This window comes from Rana temporaria, chromosome 7, assembly GCF_905171775.1.
Source record: "Rana temporaria chromosome 7, aRanTem1.1, whole genome shotgun sequence".
NCBI classification, from domain to species: domain Eukaryota; kingdom Metazoa; phylum Chordata; class Amphibia; order Anura; family Ranidae; genus Rana; species Rana temporaria.
The window spans coordinates 169,430,165-169,449,089 of record NC_053495.1 but is presented as its reverse complement, the minus strand read 5'-3'; the positions used below and the strand labels follow the sequence as shown (position 1 = coordinate 169,449,089).

Genomic DNA, 18,925 nt, shown 5'->3' with positions numbered 1-18,925 from the left:
GCTGGTGTGTGGCTCGCATGCCCTTATTTGTGTGGTCTCCAAACTGAGGCCCATTGCCCTTGAGGCACTTTTTCTTCCACTGATGCAAGACACTATTCCGCCCATTGACACCAACAATGGGGTATAATTCTTGTTGCTGACATCAATAACAATGCACTATTTCTCACATTGACACCAATGACGGGACACTATTCATCCCACTGACACCAAAGATAGGACACTATTCCTCTCACTGACACCAACAGTGAGGTGCTCTTTCTCTCACCAATACCAGTGATGGGGCACTATTTTTCCACTGACAACCAATGATGAGGTACTATTCCTCCCAGTGACACCCAACAATGAGGTACTATTCCTCCCAGTGACACCCAGCGATAGGGGCACTATTCCTCCCACTGACACCTATGATGGGGCACTATTCCTCCCACTGGCACCTATGATGGGGCACTATTCCTCCCACTGGAACCTATGATGAGGCACTATTCCTCCCACTGGCACCTATGATGGGGCACTATTCCTCCCACTGACAGCAAGGATAGGGGACTTTTCCTACCACTGGCACCTAGGATGGGGCACTATTCCTCCCACTGACACTAAGAGTGGGGCACTATTCCCTCCACTAATACCAATAATGGGACACTATTTTTCCACTGACAACAAACAATGAGGTACTATTCCTCCCAGGGACACCCAGTGATGGGGTACTATTTCTGCCACTGACACCAACGGTTGGTGTCAGTGGGGGGAATTACTCCCCCTAATGCCAAAGATGCGCTGTTTACTCCCACTGTCAACAAATCAATTTCTACTCCCAATGGCCACTGTCCAGTCCCCTTCAAGGCTGAAGTACGGTAAACTTGCCCTTTGTTTAGAAAGTTTGAAGACCCCTGGTGTAGAGTATCAGGTTGGAACAAAGTATGATGTGAGCCTAAGAAAAAAAAATCTCATGCATGCCAAAAAATATTAACTAAATAATAAGAATAACCAATTTCAAGGAATCACAGACATGTAGACATGTGTAAAGCAGACTCATGTAAGCCCCCTAACAAATACAGATTAGCCCCCTAATATATTCCCATTTTAAATTTAGACCCAAGATCAGCCCCCTTTAAATGCAGACCCCAGATAAAACCCCTTGAAATATTCTGACCCAGATAAGCCCCTTTTAAAATACTTAGAACCCTAATAAGCCATCTTAACATTATCAGACCCTAGATCAGCCCCCTTTACATGTAGACATCAGATCCCTTAAAATATTCAGCCCCCCGTTTAGATCCCTTAACATATTCAGACCCCAGATCAGATCCCTTAACATATTCAGACCCCAGATCAGATCCCTTAACATATTCAGACCCCCAGATCAGATCCCTTAACATATTCAGACCCCAGATCAGATCCCTTAACATATTCAGACCCCAGATCAGATCCCTTAACATATTCAGACCCCCAGATCAGATCCCTTAAAATATTCAGACCCTAGATCAGATCCCTTAAAATATTCAGACCCCCAGATCAGATCCCTTAAAATATTCAGACCCCCGTTTAGATCTCTTAACATATTCAGACCCCAGATCAGATCCCTTAAAATATTCAGACCCCAGATCAGATCCATTAAGGGATTGACTGTCACAGCGTCACATGATCGGAAAGCTCTCGATCGCATGTATGCATTGGGAGCTTTCTTATAAGAAGAATATAATGAAGTCTGTAGAAATGTTTGTAACATAAATTGACCACAGAATCATTCAAGATGATAAATTTCAAGTTACACAGATCGAAATGTGAGAACACTACTGACATTCACTTTAGACAACACAGCGCCTTCATTTTTCTACATTGTCTCCTAACTTATATACTTCTATCTGTCTTGGGGTACTTCATAAATATCATTCTCCTTTACTGTACCAATGCAATGGTCTTTGGTGGCTGTAGCGAAGCATATCTAAATAGTACAAGAAACCTCATACATTCAAAGAGGGTCAGTTAATAAGGCCCCACCTACTTCCCACTATGCCCCACCCTTTTTACAGATGCATGAGAGACCTATTTACCACTACATGATACAGCCTCCGTCCTGCTATATCCATTTTGCTTTTTAATGCTCTGTATCTAATATATGGCAAGTTCACATATTGTGCTATGGCTGTGAAGATATTTTTCATATACACTCAGTGGACTCTTGATGACCATTGCTATCTAGTCTGCCAAATTCTGATTCAAACTGTACTAAGGGGGTAATCCACAAAGATCCGGCGTAACGTAAATTTTCCCATTTAAGTTACACTGCCTTAAAATTTCTACCTAAGTGCCCGATCCACAAAGCACTTACCTAGAAATTTTTGGCTGTGTAACTTAAATTCCGCCGGCGCAAGGCGTTCCTCTTTTCATGGGGGCGATTCCCATTTAAATTAGGAGTGCTCCCGCGCCGGCCATACTGCGCATGCTCGTGACGTCATTTTCCCGACGTGCATAGCGCGAAATTACGTTACGCCGAGCTTTGTGGATCGCGACGGGTCAATAAAGTTGCGTCGAAAAAAAAAAAAGATACAGCGAAAAAAAAAAAATTCAAAACAAAAAAAAAATCACGTCGCTGGACAGAAGGGTCTGCTTTTACAAGGTGTAAACAGTTTACACTTTGTAAAAGCAGCCCTAATTTTGCGTTTGCAAACTAATACTTACGGAGAAAAAACGAAGCTGAAAAGCTTCGTGGATCTCCGTAAGTGCTAATTTGCATACCCGAGGCGTCATTTCGACACGAAATGCCCCCAGCGGCGGATGCGGTACTGCATCCTAAGATCCGACAGTGTAAGTCCCTTACACATGCCGGATCTTCTGTCTATCTCTTGGAAACTGATTCTGTGGATCAGTTCCATAGTTAGAAACAGGGATACGCAGGTGGAACAGCAGTTACGCCGGCGTATCCCTTTTGAGGATCTGGCCCAAAGTGTATATTTTGTAATGAACCGCGCTCCCTTTGTGCATTAAATTAAAGTGCACTAGAAGAAGGAAAATCACCGCTCAAGGTGGGTCTGCTATAGGGTCATACACAGGTGTAGGATTCCAAGGGTGCTGGCAGTGCACTAGGCAAGCATTGGCGTAAAATGAAGGATCGATGGCCGCACTCCAAACCAAACAGGTTGTCTTTATTTAACCAGTTCCCGACCCCCGCATGTACATATACGTCCACAATATGGCACGTACAGGCACATGGGCGTACACGTACGTCCTCGCCTATTAGCGGGTGGGGGGTCCGATCGGGACCCCCCCCGCAACATGCGGAGGTCGGGTCCGCTCGGGGAGCGATCCGGGACCACGGCGCGGCTATTTGTTTATCGCTCCCCGGAGCTGAAGAACGGGGAGAGCCGTATGTAAACACGGCTTCCCCGTCCTTCACTATGGCGGCGCATCGATCGCGTCATTCCCTTTATAGGGAAGACACGATCGATGACGTCATTCCTACAGCCACACCCCCAAACAGTTGTAAACACATACTAGGTGCACCCTAACTCCTACAGCGCCACCTGTGGTTAACTCCCAAACTGCAACTGTCATTTTCACAATAAAGAATGCAATTTAAATGCATTTTTTGCTGTGAAAATGACAATGGTCCCAAAAATGTGTCAAAATTGTCCGAAGTGTCCGCCATAATGTCGCAGTCACGAAAAAAATTGCTGATCGCCGCCATTAGTAGAAAAAAAAAAAAAAAAAAAAAAAATGCAATAAAACTATCCCCTATTTTGTAAACACTATACATTTTGCGCAAACCAATCGATAAACGCTTATTGCGATTTTTTTTACTAAAAATAGGTAGAAGAATACGTATCGGCCTAAACTGAGGAAAAAAAATGTTTTTATATATGTTTTTGGGGGATATTTATTACAGCAAAAAGTAAAAAATATTGCTTTTTTTTCAAAATTGTCGCTCTATTTTTGTTTATAGCGCAAAAACTAAAAACCGCAGATGTGATCAAATACCACCAAAAGAAAGCTCTATTTGTGGGGAAAAAAGGACGCCAATTTTGTTTGGGAGCCACGTCGCACGACCGCGCAATTGTCTGTTAAAGCGACGCAGTCCCGAACTGTAAAAACACCTTGGGTCTTTAGGCTGCATATTGGTCCGGGGCTTAAGTGGTTAAACAAACAGCAAAAACATACCGGATCACAGCAACAGAAACAGGAGGATAACCGACGTTTCGCACTGACTTTGTGCTTATCCATGAATAAGCACTAAGTCAGTGCGAAACGTCGGTTATCCTCCTGTTTCTGTTGCTGTGATCTGGTATGTTTTTGCTGTTCGTTTAAATAAAGACAACCTGTTTGGTTTGGAGTGCGGCCATCGATCCTTCATTTTACGCCTAAATTAAAGTGCACGGTGCAAAAACATACCCAACCACTGGATGTCCTCAGTGGGTAAGTATAGCAATATTATGCAAACCGATCATATTCTAAATTAAAGCGCACAGTGGAAACACAACCACTAGGTGTCCCCAGTGGAACAGCAATAATATAGTTGTATTGTACAATCAACTAATGTTCAATGAAGGGCAAAAGTGAGTCGGGTAAGTGATAAAAGTGAAAAAGAAGTCCAAAAAACTTTCATTAGATGGCTTCCAAGATGCAGTGATCGCATGAATCCAACAATCAAGTGACTGAAATATTCCTCCAACACCAGTCACTCAGCCTACTCAACAGACAGTAATGACCCCCCATTACAGAAGTCATTCACAGCATATGGATACAAAGGGGGTTATTAACGAAAGGAAAATCCACTTTGCACTACAAGTGCAAACTACAAATGCAAAGTGCACTTGAAATTGCACTGAAAGTACACTTTGAAGTGCAGTTGCTGTAGATCCGAGGGGGACATGCAAGGGAAAAAAAAACAGCATTTTAGCTTGCACATGATTGGATAATAAAATCAGCAGAGCTTCCCCTCATTTCAGATCTACAGCGACTGCACTTCCAAGTCCACTTTCAGTGCAATTTCAAGTGCACTTGTAGTGCAAAGTGGATTTGCCTTTCGTAAAAAAAAAAACAAAGTGTTCCCGTTGTCGGTTTCACTAGCTCAGAAATGCAGCCGCCCACTTATATAAATGGCGTTCAAACAAAATGTGAAGTATCGCCGCGAACGTTAGAGCGAGAGCAACAATTCTAGCCCAAGACCTCTTCTGTAACTCTCAACAGGTAACCTGTAAAATATGTTGTCTCCGGAGATTTTAAAGTACCGAAATCTGGCACCATTCCATAAGTGTGCGCAATTTTAAAGTGTGACATATTAGGTATCTACTTTACTCTGCGTAACATCATCTTTCACATTATACAAAAAAAGTAACTAACTTTACTGTTTTTGTTTTTATTTATATATGAAAAATTGCTCCGCAAATACAGTGTGACATAAAAAAATTGCAACGACCGCCATTTTATTCTCTAGAGTCTCTGTTAAAAAAAACATATATAGGGGCAGATCCACAAAAGAATTACAAAAGAAATCTATTGATACGCCGGCGTAATTTGCAATTTCCCACGTCGTATCTTTGTTTTGTATCCACAAAACGAGATCCGACGGCATCTCGAGTCGATCCGACAGGCGTACGTCTTAGTACGCCGTCCAATCTAAGATGCAATTTTTCGGCGGCCGCTAGGTGGCATTTCCGTCGAATTCAGCGTCGAGTATGCAAATTAGCTAGTTACGGCGATCCACGAACGTACGTCCGGCCGGCGCATTTTTTTACGTCGTTTGCATTCGGCTTTTTCCGGCGTATAGTTAAAGCTACTGTTATGAGGCGTACTCGATGTTAAGTATGGCCGTCGATCCCGCGTAAGTCGTTCGCGAATAGGGATTTGCGTAGAATGACGTCTCCGTCGTGAGCATTGGCTTGTTCCGGGTTAATTTCGAGCATGCGCACTGGGATACCCCCACGGACGGCGCATGCGCAGTTAAAAAAAAAAACGTTGTTTACGTCGGGTCACGACGTATTTACATAAAACACACCCCTATCACAGAGATTTGAATGCCGCGCCATTACGCCGCCAGAGATACACTACGCCGCTGTAACTTACAAGGGGGGCAGGGTGAGAAATAGTGGGCTGTGACAGGTGGGGACAAGGTGAGGGATGGGGGAGCTGGAGTAAGGGGGCGGAGAGGATGCTGCGTGTCATCGGTCCAGCAACCAATGGCTGTTCTCTTATAGTGATCACACCCCCCTGTACTGTCCGCTCCTGATGTCACCCTGGAAGGAGGGGTGCCTCTTCTATCACATGGCCTGCTTTTCTCTCAGTGTCCAAATACAGCTTTACACAAAGTTGCTGATGTTTCATCAGATTTGGTGACCCATCAGAATGTGACATTTCGTCGCCGCCATCTTGCTACACCCCGCACTTCTTTACAGTAAGGATAGAGTGAGAAGGGGGCAAGCGGACATCTTGTTGCACCCACCAGAGTTTTGCATTTTACGCTTACTCAGTTTATATTGTTTATACAGTACTTAGAACTCTGTCTGAATGTTAAAGCGGTTCTCCACCCTAAAGTGGAGTCCCGCTGATCGGAACCCTCCCCCCCTCCGGTGTCACATTTGACACCTTTCAGGGGGGAGGGGGGTGCAGATACCTGTCTAAAGACAGGTATTTGCACCCACTTCCGGCCCGGCATTCACGGGCAAAAGACGGGCATTGCGTCACATCCCGTCGCCCCCCCCCCCATTGTGTGCTGGGAACACTCGACTCCCAGCACACAGCGGGAGCCAATCGGCGGGCGCGACTCGCGCATGCACCGTAGGGAACCGGGCAGTGAAGCCGCAGCGCTTCACTTCCTGGTTCCCTCAGCGTGGATGGAGGGGGGAGCAGCAGAGTGACGAGCGATCGCTCGTGCTCTGCTGCGGACGGCGCTGGACTCCAGGACAGGTAAGTGTCCTTATATTAAAAGTCAGCAGCTGCAGTATTTGTAGCTGCTGGCTTTTAATATTTTTTTGGGGTGGAACATCCGCTTTAAGATGTTGAATTTTAAAAGCAGCGGTAAGCCTGCTGATCTCAGAGGTTTGCTAATTGGACAGAAGTCCGCTGCTTTTAAAATTCAACATCTAAACATAGTGAAATAAGTACTGTATTTCACTATATAAACTGAGTTTACTGTTAAAAAAAAAAAGTGTAAAATGCAAAACATTAGTAGGTGTAACAAGTTGTGCGCTTGCCCCCTTCTCAGTGTATCCTTACTATGGAGGAGTGCGGAGTGTAGCAAGATGGCGGCGACGGAACGTCACTTCCGTTACACATTCTGACAGGTCGCCTAATCTGACGAAACACCCTGTAAAGGAATAAAGTGACCACTTAACTCTCTAGCTGCCCTCTGAACACCGCTCTGTTGTAGAGACTGCTTCACATGATGGACTTACCTGAAATTGAAGCCTCCAGCAGTGAGCTGTCACCGCCGAAGTCGCTCCGTCTTCGCCCCGGTCTTACTTCCAGGTTCGACTTTGGCAATGATGTCACTCCGGCGCACTGTTTATAACATGGCACAAGCATGCCGTTTCTTCAGCACGCTTGTGCCGTGAGGTCATCTTCTGCATGTAAAGTAAATGTCTTCTAAATCTAAACAGTACACATTTAGGAGATATTTACTGTTCCTATAAGTAAGTCTTATTATAGGATAATATAGTACTACAGCGCTACTAAATACTTAATAAATATGACATCAAAAAAATTACTAAATAATAATCGCAGCATATAATAATGTTAGCCAAACAAAAAATAGTGAATCAATAGTAATAATAATATGCGCTGAGTATTAACTCCTGTGATGTGAAAACTTTGGACAAAAATACAGATGATTCAATTGAATCAATATAAGTATACAAAATTAATAGTCCCAATGCATGCTGTGTGCGTGCACATGTAGTGCTCCTCCTGTGTGCAAAACCCAATGCTGTATACTGGCTTGAAAAATGTATGGTGCGATCAAACTCTCAGAATCTTAGCTGGTTGTTTCACATGTGAATATCAGATCCTCCACATTTGCACGGCTCATAAGAAACAAAGAGAGAAAAAGAAAACAATCCTCATAGCGCAATCTTGCATGAACCATCAATGGGAAACAGATAGCAAGCTTGTAACAAGGGCACACTCACAAATCCACCAATCTAAACAAGCAACAAACAATCCTCCATTAGCCGCTCAGCTTTAGATGTTTCTCCTCATTCAGATGTACGATCCGTCCCGCTTGTAGCTCCTCCCCCAGACGTTACGTCACTGGACACGTGACTTAGTCATGGGTAATCATCTGTATTTTTGTCCAAAGTTTTCACATCACAGGAGTTAATACTCAGCGTATATTATTATTACTATTGAAGTCTTATTATAGACTTACCTATAGGTAAAAAAAAAACATGCAAAAGGGAGTTTACTCCCACTTTCAGACAGTGTCAATCCATTGTGTCCCCACTGCCATCAAAGGCTCCTCCCAATGTCCTCTGTTATTACAGTGTCCTGATTTAGGCGGACCTTAGTTAATTAAAGCTGTATGTTACATTGGAATGCTAGCCAATTTTTCCTCCCAATTCATTCAGATGGAGGGGGGAAGGATTAGAACACCTGTCCCTGTTGGATAGATTTCCCTTCACTCCCTGTCCTTGTAAACACAAAGGAAGTTTCCTCATCAGTGGCACAAATGGTTCTAATCCTTAAAGCGGTCCTCCACCCTAAAGTGGAGTCCCGCTGATCGGAACCCTCCCCCCCTCCGGTGTCACATTTGACACCTTTCAGGGGGGAGGGGGGTGCAGACACCTGTCTAAAGACAGGTATTTGCACCCACTTCCGGCCACACGCTACGGGCGAAAGACGGGCATTCCGTCACATCCCGTCTGTCACCCGTTGTGTGCTGGGAACACTCGGCTCCCAGCACACAGCGTGTGAGCCAATCGGCGGGCGCAGCGCGACTCGCGCATGCGCCGTAGGGAACCGGGCAGTGAAGCCGGAGCGCTTCACTTCCTGGTTCCCTCAGCGTGGATGGCGGGGGGAGCAGCAGAGTGACGAGCGATCGCTCGTGCTCTGCTGCGATCGGCGCTGGACTCCAGGACAGGTAAGTGTCCTAATATTAAAAGTCAGCAGCTGCAGTATTTGTAGCTGCTGGCTTTTAATATTTTGTTCCCATGGCACATCCGCTTTAAGACTAGGATGGCTTAAAAAAAAAAAACATACTCATTTAGGTGGATTCATTGATCTGATGTATCTGTACCTCACTGGCTCTGTAGAATGAACTGAGCGATCAAACACAGCTGATCGCTCAGTCCTCCCCTCCGCCCTGAACAGATTGGGATTGATTTACTAAAGGCAAATCCAATGTGCATTACAAATGCACTAGGAAGTGCAGTCGCTGTAGATCTGAGGGGGACATGCAAGAAAAAAAAAAAAGATTTTTTGCTTGTACACCAGGGATATGCAATTAGTGGACCTCCAGCTGTTGCAGAACTACAAGTTCCATCATGCTCTGCCTCTAGGTGTCATGCTTGTGGCTGTGAGAGTCTTGCTATGCCTCATGGGACTTGTAGTTCTGAAACAGCTGGAGGTCCGCTAATTGCATATCCCTGTTGTACACGATTGGATGATAGAAATCAGCAGAGATCTCATTTTAGATCTTCCCCTCAGATCTACAGCGAGTGCACTTGTAGTGCACAGTGTATTTGCCTTTAGTTAATAAACCCCACTATGTATAATTACCTTTCAAGAGTGCTCCAATGGTGGGGGAAACAAAAGCAAAGGGTGGTCTTGTGGGTGTATGAGATATATATAATATTATAATTTTTTCATACACAAGAGAACTTGAACTATGTGCAATAATCTGAAGCACCCAATAAACATTTTATCCTGTCCAGCAGTATGGTGTAGGGGCCCACTTGGGGTGCCCATGTCCATAGACCTCAAAAGGTAGTTGTATGCCCAAACATCTCGGTTTCACAGTACGGCCCTAAGCCCCATGTCTGCTGACATCCGCCACTCCATAGAGTCCTATTTTGTCCACCTGAAAACTGACAGACGGACCTGATCGGTCCTTTAGTGTGAAAGGGGCCTCACAGACAGAAATTCGATTACATTTTTGATCACTTTTATTCCTATTGCAATAATAAGAATGGGGCATGACAGGTCCTCTTTTTCTTTTTTCCTCTACTGTCTGATCACCCACTACCGCCTATAAGAAGGGGTACAGAGAAGAGATGCTGCCAGGTCACACAGTGACAGCTCCTTGCTTAAAACAGCCTGCCGGTGTTTTGTGTGACGGATGTACAAAAGGAAACATTCATAAATGGGCGTAACTTTTAATCTGCTTATATTTTGCTTTCCTTGATTTATCCCCCCCCCCCCCATCAACATGCTATAAAGATTAACTAAAACCTGTTTTCGTCACATTCCTTGTTTTAGACCAAATAGCACCAATACTGGGTCTCTATATAGTATAGAGCAGTGATGGCAAACTTTGGCACCCCAGATGTTTTGGAACTACATTTCCCATGATGCTCAGCTACACTGCAGAGTGCATTAGCATCATGGGAAATGTAGTTCCAAAACATCTGGGGTGCCAAGGTTCGCCATCACTGGTATATAGCATCCTGAAAACATGAAGCTATGGTAATGCCCACTTGTGATGCTAAGCCTCCATTATTGAAGGATCTGAAATCCAGTGAATGAGCGGAGGGCCAGAGACAGTAAAGCCTAGCACACACCACAGTTGTTTTTCTTTTCGTTTACCCCCAGCGATCTCCCCGCTGAGCTACAGTATTGTGTTCTGACAGGGTGACAGCCCCCTACGAGAACACTCCGGTCAGCGCTCTAAGCCATTGGCTGAGAGCGTTGATCTGGAGCTGGTTGGCTGCTGCTTTTCCAGCATGCTCCTCCGATTGGATCGGCTGCCATACACACGGGCCGAATGTCACCTGACATTTTTTATTGAACCGTCCAATGTAACCCGACATTCGGCTCGTATGTACTAGGCTTTAGGCTGGACAAGAAAGGGATATCCTCCTAGAATAGGATTAAGGTCCCTGTCCCCGGACCAAGTTTGTGCCCTGGATTTGATTTCAACAGGAGCTGGGGCAAATTCAAAGACAGTCATTGCAGAATTAAGAAAAAAAAAAATCGGAATTACACCCCCCTGCTCCTACTAGTTTAAGGGGGTGTATTTGTTTCCATTATCTGTGTCCCTTTCTGATGATCAGATGCTGGTTGGAGCGGAAAGACTATTTTTTCAGTTTCGGGTGCATGCCCATTCAGCTCCGCTCGCATGTTCTTCTGCCTAGACGCAAATTCCGGCCAGCCGCCTGCCTGCTTACCTCCTTGCCTTCCCCAGCAGAGTGATCTTCCTCCTCTCCCCACCCAGTAGTAGCCGGGGCCCAGCACCCAGAACCCATGTTATGTGACAGAGCCATGATAGAGTGCCTGCTGCCTGTGTCATAATGCTGATGATCTTAACCAGTTACTGATTTACTGCTACAGTGCGGTCGCGCTGCGCAGGATCACTTATATACGTGATCCTAAATTTCTGGGTATCTGAGCCAATCAGCGGGTCCACCTGACTCGATGACCACCGGTACCCACTGATCGTTATGTGCACAGGCAGAACAGTGGTCTGCCTATGTAAACAAGGCAGTTCGCCATTCTGTCAGTAAGGAAGACATTGATCCTGTGTTCCTGCAAAGCAGGTATAGGGATCGATGCCTTCCCTTAGTAAAAGCACCCCAACCACAGTGAGAAAACACTTGTAAAGCCTCGTACACACAATAGGTTAACCAGAGGACAACGGTCTGAAGGACCGTTGTCTTAGGTTAACCGATGAAGCTGACTGATGGTCCGTCACGCCTACACACCATCGGTTAAATAACCGATCGTGTCAGATCGCGGTGACGTAAAACACAACGACGTGCTGAAAAAAACTAAGTTCAATGCTTCCAAGCATGCGTCGACTTGATTCTGAGCATGCGTGGGTTTTTAACCGATGGTCGTGCCTACTAACCTATCGGTTACCAATCCATAGGTTAATTTTAAAGCAAGTTGGCTTTTTTTTAACCTATAGGGCCCACACACGATTGGTTTTGACCGATGAAAACGGTCCTTCAGACCGCTGTCCTCTGGTTAACCTATCGTGTGTACAAGGCTTTAGGCACACATTTAACCCTTTGATTGCCCTGGATGTTATCCCCTTCCTAGCCAGTGTCATTAGTACAGTGAAAGTGCAAATTTTTAGCACTGATCAATGTATTAGTGTCACTGGTTCCCACAAAGTGTCACTTAGTGTCCAATTTGTTCACCGCAATATTGCAGACCCGCAATGAGTCGCTGATTGCTGTCATTAGTAGTAAAAAAAAAAAAAATATGTCCCCGGATTTCATTTTAAAAATCTGGTCACCTTATCCTAGAAAATGAGGTGGGCTCTATATAGTTTGCTGCACCTACTATTGCACACTGTGTAAAGCTCAAAGACAAAAAGGTAAGGCTGGAGTTCATCTTTAATAACAAAAACATTTTTTTGGTTGTAGAATACAGCTTTATGTTTATCAAAACGGAATTAAATTGTAAAAAATATATACACAGGCTTATCTAATATGGCAGTTCAGTAGAGCTGACACACGGCACCCATACCGGCTAATCATACTTTCATTGGTTTAGTGTAGACAGGACAATAGAATCTGACTTATCGCTGGTTGCTATGCATGACTCCACTTCCCACAAAAGCTCTTTGCCTTATTATATCACTTCCAGCATTTACATGATGTTATTTCCTTTACAGGCCTTGATTTAGAAGGAAGTGGACCGGCTGCTTAGCCTCAGACTTGGCCTCTTGCAATTCACCTTCATAGACTGAAACAAAAGCTTCACCAAGTCCATTTTGCCCATTGCAATCATAGCTTTAGAAAGATCAACAATTTCCGACGTGTTGTTTCTGCACACAGTCTGTAGTTCTTGGCTTACAGCCTCTGATGTATATTTCTCCTGAGTCCGCTTTACCCAAACTTCCACTTCCTGGATGAGCTCCTCGGCGTCCATTTTGTTCTGGTGGTATAAGCCCAACAGTGTCTCCATTATGCACCGGAAGGTCTCGGTGCCCAGCGAGCCTTTGTTGTCCAGCTGAAATGCTTGCTTGAAACACTTGATAGCATTTAGTTCTTCACCTTTGACTCTAAGGCATTTTCCCTTCAGGAGCTGCAGTTCAGGGAGAGTATCGCCCATGTCAAACTCCATGGCTTTGGCAATGCAAACTAATGCGTTATTTATTGCATTTTCATCAGTTGGGAGAAGTTCTTGGACAGCATCCACACCCATGTAATAACAGACCTGAAATGAAGAATACATAGCCATTTGCACACTGGATAAAAAAAATGTGCACCTTTAACGTGGTATTCAACTCCGCCCATCCAAAATGTTTTTTTTTTTTCCGCCCCAGTTACCCTGTAATGCTCTTCAAAGCACATACTCACCCACACAGCGAAACTAGCATTGTCCCCCTGAAACCTACTATTCGGGTACCATCACTTCTGGTTAAGCAGTTATCTTGGTCCTTCTTAGCTGGCTGCCTCTTCTGGGTGTAGACAGTCAGTTCTGAGGATGCACCAGGCCCGTCCTTCAGACCACCCCCTAGTTCAGTGGTCTCAAAGTACCGGCCCGCGGGCCATTTGCGGCCCGCGGACCAGTTATAAATGGCCCGCAGGCAGGGTGGAAGTGAGGGCGCCATCTGGTGGTGAGCTGTTGGTATTACAAGTTATTACCACCAGATGTGAGCTAAGTTAAGCATTACAAGTTAAACAGCAATTCTAATGTCATTTTACACTATTTTCACTGCCATACTCTAATTAGAACCCCCAAACATTATATATATTTTTATCCTAACACCCTAGAGAATAAAATAGCGATCGTTGCAATACTTTGTTACGCCGTATTTGCGCAGCGGTCTTACAAGCGCACTTTTTTGGGAAAAAATTACACTTTTTTTAATTAAAAAAAAAGACAACAGTAAAGTTATCCCCATTTTTTTTAATATTATGAAAGATAATGTTACGCCGAGTAAATTCATACCCAACATGTCACGCTTCAAAATTGTGTCCGCTTGTGGAATGCCGACAAACATTTTTTACCCTTTAAAATCTTCATAGGCGACGTTTAAAAAAATCTACAGGTTGCATGTTTTAAGTTACAGAGGAGCTAGAATTATTGCTCTCACTCTACCAATCGCGGCGATACCTCACATGTGTGGTTTGAACACCGTTTACATATGCGGGCACTGCTCACGTATGTGTTCGCTTCTGCGCGCAAGCCCGTCGGGACGGGGTGCGTTTTCTGGCTCCTAACTTTTTTAGCTGGCTCCTAGATTCCAAGCAAATTTGTCAAACCCTGACTTACACCAGTGGTGGTAATAATGCGCTCGCTGACACCAGTGCTGGTGGTAATAATGCGCTCGCTGACACCAGTGCTGGGGGTTAATAATGTGTTCGCTGACACCAGTACTGTTGTTTTTGAAGTTTGAAAGTTTGCATGCGGCCCCCCATGGCATATGAAAACTTGTCTTGTGGCCCTCAGGTAATTTGAGTTTGAGACCCCTGCCCTAGTTGCTCTGTATGCCAAACCTGCAGCCTCCTAGGAGATGTGATGCAAGTATCCCAGGAGGCTGCAGGACCAGGTACATGTCATTGACGGTGGTTCGTCAGATATGGCGACCCGTCAGAATTGGTAACGGAAGTGAGGTTCGGTCGCCGCCATCTTGCTACACCTAGCACTCCTCCATAGTAAGGATACTCTGAGAAGGGGAAAGCGGACATCTTGTTACACCCACCGGAGTTTTCCGTTTTACACTTATATTTAAACAGGAAAGTGAGTTTATATACTGAAATACAGGGCCTAGAAGTCCGTCTGACTGGTTAGATATTGAATTTTAAAAGCAGTGAACTTGTGTCAGATTATCAAACCTGTGAGATGAGCACGCTTGTCGCTGCTTTTAAAATTCAACATCATAACAGTCAGACGGAGTTCTAAGTACTGGATATTAGTATATAAACTCACTTTACTGTTAAATATAAGTGTAAAATGCAAAACTGCGTGGGTGTAACAAGATGTCCGCTTTCCCTTTCTCAGAGTATCATTACTATGGAGGAGTGCGGGGTGTAGCAAGATGGCGGCGACGGAATGTCACTTCCGTTACCAATTCTGACGGGTCGCCATATCTGATTAAACACCTGCAATTTTGTTTGAGGATAGGGGGACTGTTAAAGCAGAGTTAACTTCCCTTTGGGAGTTTAGTTCCACTTTAGAGCGGAGGTTCTGCCATTTTCTTTTTTTAAAAGTCTGCAGCTAAAAATACGGCAGCTGCTGACTTTTAAAAACGGACACTTACCTGTCCAGCGCGCCCGCGATGTCAGCAGCCGAGGCTGAGCAATCGCTCGGTCCTCGGCTGCTTCCGCCGCCATCCATGCCCGATTCCCTACTGCGCATGCGTGAGGATCGCGGCGCGCTCTCTCCTGGGAACAGTGTTTCCCAGAAGACAGCGGGGGGGAGTGGCGTCACAGGCCGGATTCCCCGCGGGGGACCGACCCGGAAGTGGTGCAATTACCTGTCTCAGACAGGTATCTGCACCCCCCTCCCCCCTGAAAGGTGCCAAATGTGTCACCGGAGGGGGGGGGGGATCCAAAAAGCGGAGGTTCACTTTTTGTGTGAACCTCCGCTTTAAAGAGAGCTTTCAGGTTTCGTGGATTCTTTACACTGAAAAGTAGTAATGCAGAATAATAAAACAATAAATGGGAGGGGGGCCAGCCGTGCCTGTAAGGGGCCCTGGGGATGATCGGGCCCGTTACAGGTGTAATGCAAAAAAAATAAAACGGGAGGGGGGCCAGTCGGGCCCCTTACAGGTGTAATGCAAAAAAAAATTAAACGGGAGGGGGGCCAGTCGGGCCCCTGGGGACCATCGGCCCCTTACAGGTGTAATGCCTGTACTCCCCTGATGGTGGCCCTGCTGTCTATCATAGCAGTCTTCTCCTTGTTAGATGTGTTGTCAAACAGCTGTGGAGAGAAGAGGGTCGCTCTGTCCAACCTCACAGCTAGCCTTAGGCAGCACATAGGAAGATGGGACAAAGTACTAAACTTACTTACAGAACACATTAATAAAAATCAAAGTGAGACATCTTCTTTCCATGATTAGTAAATGTTAGGTTTGCATGTTTAATGTGAATTACTATATGGAATTGTTTCACTTACTTGTCCCATTTCGAGGTAAGTCTTCAGACAGGGATACACGTCGATGATGCGGTCCAGGTCTGATTTGGCACTGGTCAGATGGTTTCTGTCTGGCAGTCCATATGATCCCATCTTCGTCCTTTCTAGGTCTCTCATGTACATTCTGATGTAAATCTGCACAGGAAAAGATAAAATTATATATCCTTAACTGTCAAAGCGTAACTAAACTGCATCTGAACACAACAAACTGAAAACACCATTTTATTCAAGACATTTTGGACAATTTCATGCTCAGAAATTTCTAGGAATAATTTGGGGACGGCCCCTTCCTGTTCCAACATGACTGCTCACCAGTGCACAAAGCAAGGTCCATAAAGACATGGATGAGCGAGTTTGGGATGGAGGAACTTGACTGGCCTGCACAGAGTCCTGACCTCAACCCGATAGAACACCTTTGGGATGAATTTGAGTGTAGACTGCGAGCCAGGCCTTTTCATCCACATCAGTGACTGACCCCACAAATGCGCTTCTGGAAGAATGATCAATCATTCCCATAGACACACTCCTAAACCTTGTGGACAGCCTTCCCTGAAGAGTTGAAGCTGTTTTAGCTGCAAAGGGGGGGGGGGGCAACATTAAAGTTGATGTGCGTGTAAAGGCAGGTGTGTCCCAATACTTTTGGTAATAAAGGGCCAGATTCATAAAGACTTACGACGGGCGTATCAGTAGATACGCTGTCGTAAGTCCGAATCCGCGCCGTTGCAACTTTAAGCGTATGCTCAAACTGAGATACGCTTAAATGTTGCTAAGATACGACCAGCGTAAGTCTCCTACGCTGTCGTATCTTAGGGTGCATATTTACGCTGGCCACTAGGTGGCGCTTCCGTTGATTTCCGCGTAGAATATGCAAATGAGCTAGATACGCCGATTCAAGAAACGTACGTGCGCCCGGCGGATTTTTTTACGCCGTTTACGTAAGGCTTTTTCCGGCGTAAAGTTACCCCTGCTATATGAGGCGTAGCCAATGTTAAGTATGGACGTCGGGACAGCTTCGAATTTTCCCTCGTTTACGTAAGTCGTTCGCGAATAGGACTTTGCGGCGTAATTGGGAGCATGCGCACTGGGATACGTTCGCGGACGGCGCATGCACCGTTCGTAAAAAGCGTCATTTACGTGGGGTCACGATGATTTTACATAAAACACGCCCACATCTTACACATTTGAATTAGGCGGGCTTACGCCGTCCAATTTACGCTACGCCGCCGCAACTTACGGAGCAAGTGCTTTGTGAATACTGCACTTGCCTGTCAAAGTTGTGGAGGCGTAGCGTAAATAGGATACGCTACGCCCGCACAGAGTTACGTGCTCCCTACCTGAATCTAGCCCATAGTGTATATGTTTTTATCTATTTACTAAGATTAGCAGTATACGAATTAAAAAGGGTTCATTTTGTTTGAGAGAGTTTAGTTCAGCTGCGTTTTTGCAGCCGTTTTACTCCCCAGCGTGCATGAAGCCCAACAGGGGGAGGAGTTCTGTAGTCCATGAAGATACAAGGGAATAATGATAACTAATAAGAGTCCAGAGGCAGAGAGTACATGGAGTTATACTTAATAGCTGTTCATCCAGCCAGAAATCTTATATCTTTTTTTTTTTTTTGGACAGATACATTACATTAAAACGCTTTCAATGGTGTATTTACCAGGTCACTTTAAGAACACTGGGGTAGATTCAGGAAGCAATTACGCCTGCGTATCCATAGATACGCAGCGTAATTGCTAAGTAGCGCCGGCGTATCGACTTTCTGTATTCAGAAAGCTCAATACGCCAACTGTAGCCTAAGATATGACTGGCATAAGGCACTTATGCCGTCGTATCTTAGGGTGCATTCTTACGGTGGCCGTTAGGTGGCGCTCCGGTAGTTTTCAGCGTAGAGTATGCAAATTGCATACTTACGCTGATTCACAAACGTACGCGCGCAGACGTTAGTTTTTTTACGTCGTTTGCGTAAGTCGGTTTCGTCGTAAGGCTGCTCCTGCTATTAGGAGGCGCAGCCAATGTTAAGTATGGACGTCGTTCTTGCGTCGCGATTTTCAAATTTTGCGTCGTTTGCGTAACTCGTTCGTGAATGGCGCTGGACGCCATTTACGTTCACGTTGAAGCAAATGAGGTCCTTGCGACGTCATTTGCCGCAATGTACGTCGGGAAATTTTAGGGACGGCGCATGCGCGGTACGTTCGACGCGGGAACGTGCCTAATTTAAATGATCCACGCCCCCTACGGGATCATTAAAACTACGCGCGCTTACGCCGGCCCGTTTTACGCTACGCCTCCGCAACTTTACCGGCAAGTGCTTTGTGAATCAACCACTTGCCAGTAAAACTTGCGGAGGCGTAACGTAAATTTATTATGTTACACCAACGCAGTTTTGCACGCCCCTACCTGAATCTACCCCACTGTATACAGTGAGGTATGATGCCAAACATATAATAAAAAATAGGTTTAGGCCGGGTTCACACTATTGCCAATTGGATGCGGGATCTCTGCATCTAATTTGCAATAACAGGAGAATATGACCAGCTCTCTATGGAGCCGGTTCACATATCTCCGATGCGGCTCTGGTGCAAATTTGCACTGGAGCCCTGTGCGTCTTTTGGTCCGTTTTCAGGTCCGAATTCAGCCCAAAATTCGAAATCGTATCTGAAACGGTGAACCAGGATGCACAGGA

The 18,925-nt window shown here is 45.3% G+C and overlaps 1 protein-coding gene across 1 annotated transcript in view; it reads right to left on the bottom strand.

The window, feature by feature from the left end:
* Window positions 1-12,470: 12,470 nt before the first annotated feature.
* The window catches only part of TTC22 (tetratricopeptide repeat domain 22), a 43,952-nt gene continuing 37,497 nt past the window's right edge, over window positions 12,471-18,925 (bottom strand). Inside the window, exons 6-7 of the mRNA XM_040360411.1 lie at window positions 16,222-16,374; window positions 12,471-13,314 (exon numbers count right to left, since the gene is read on the bottom strand). Coding sequence (XP_040216345.1) covers window positions 12,778-13,314; window positions 16,222-16,374 — 690 coding nt within the window. The 3' untranslated portion in view covers window positions 12,471-12,777. The remainder of the gene's footprint in view (window positions 13,315-16,221; window positions 16,375-18,925) is intronic.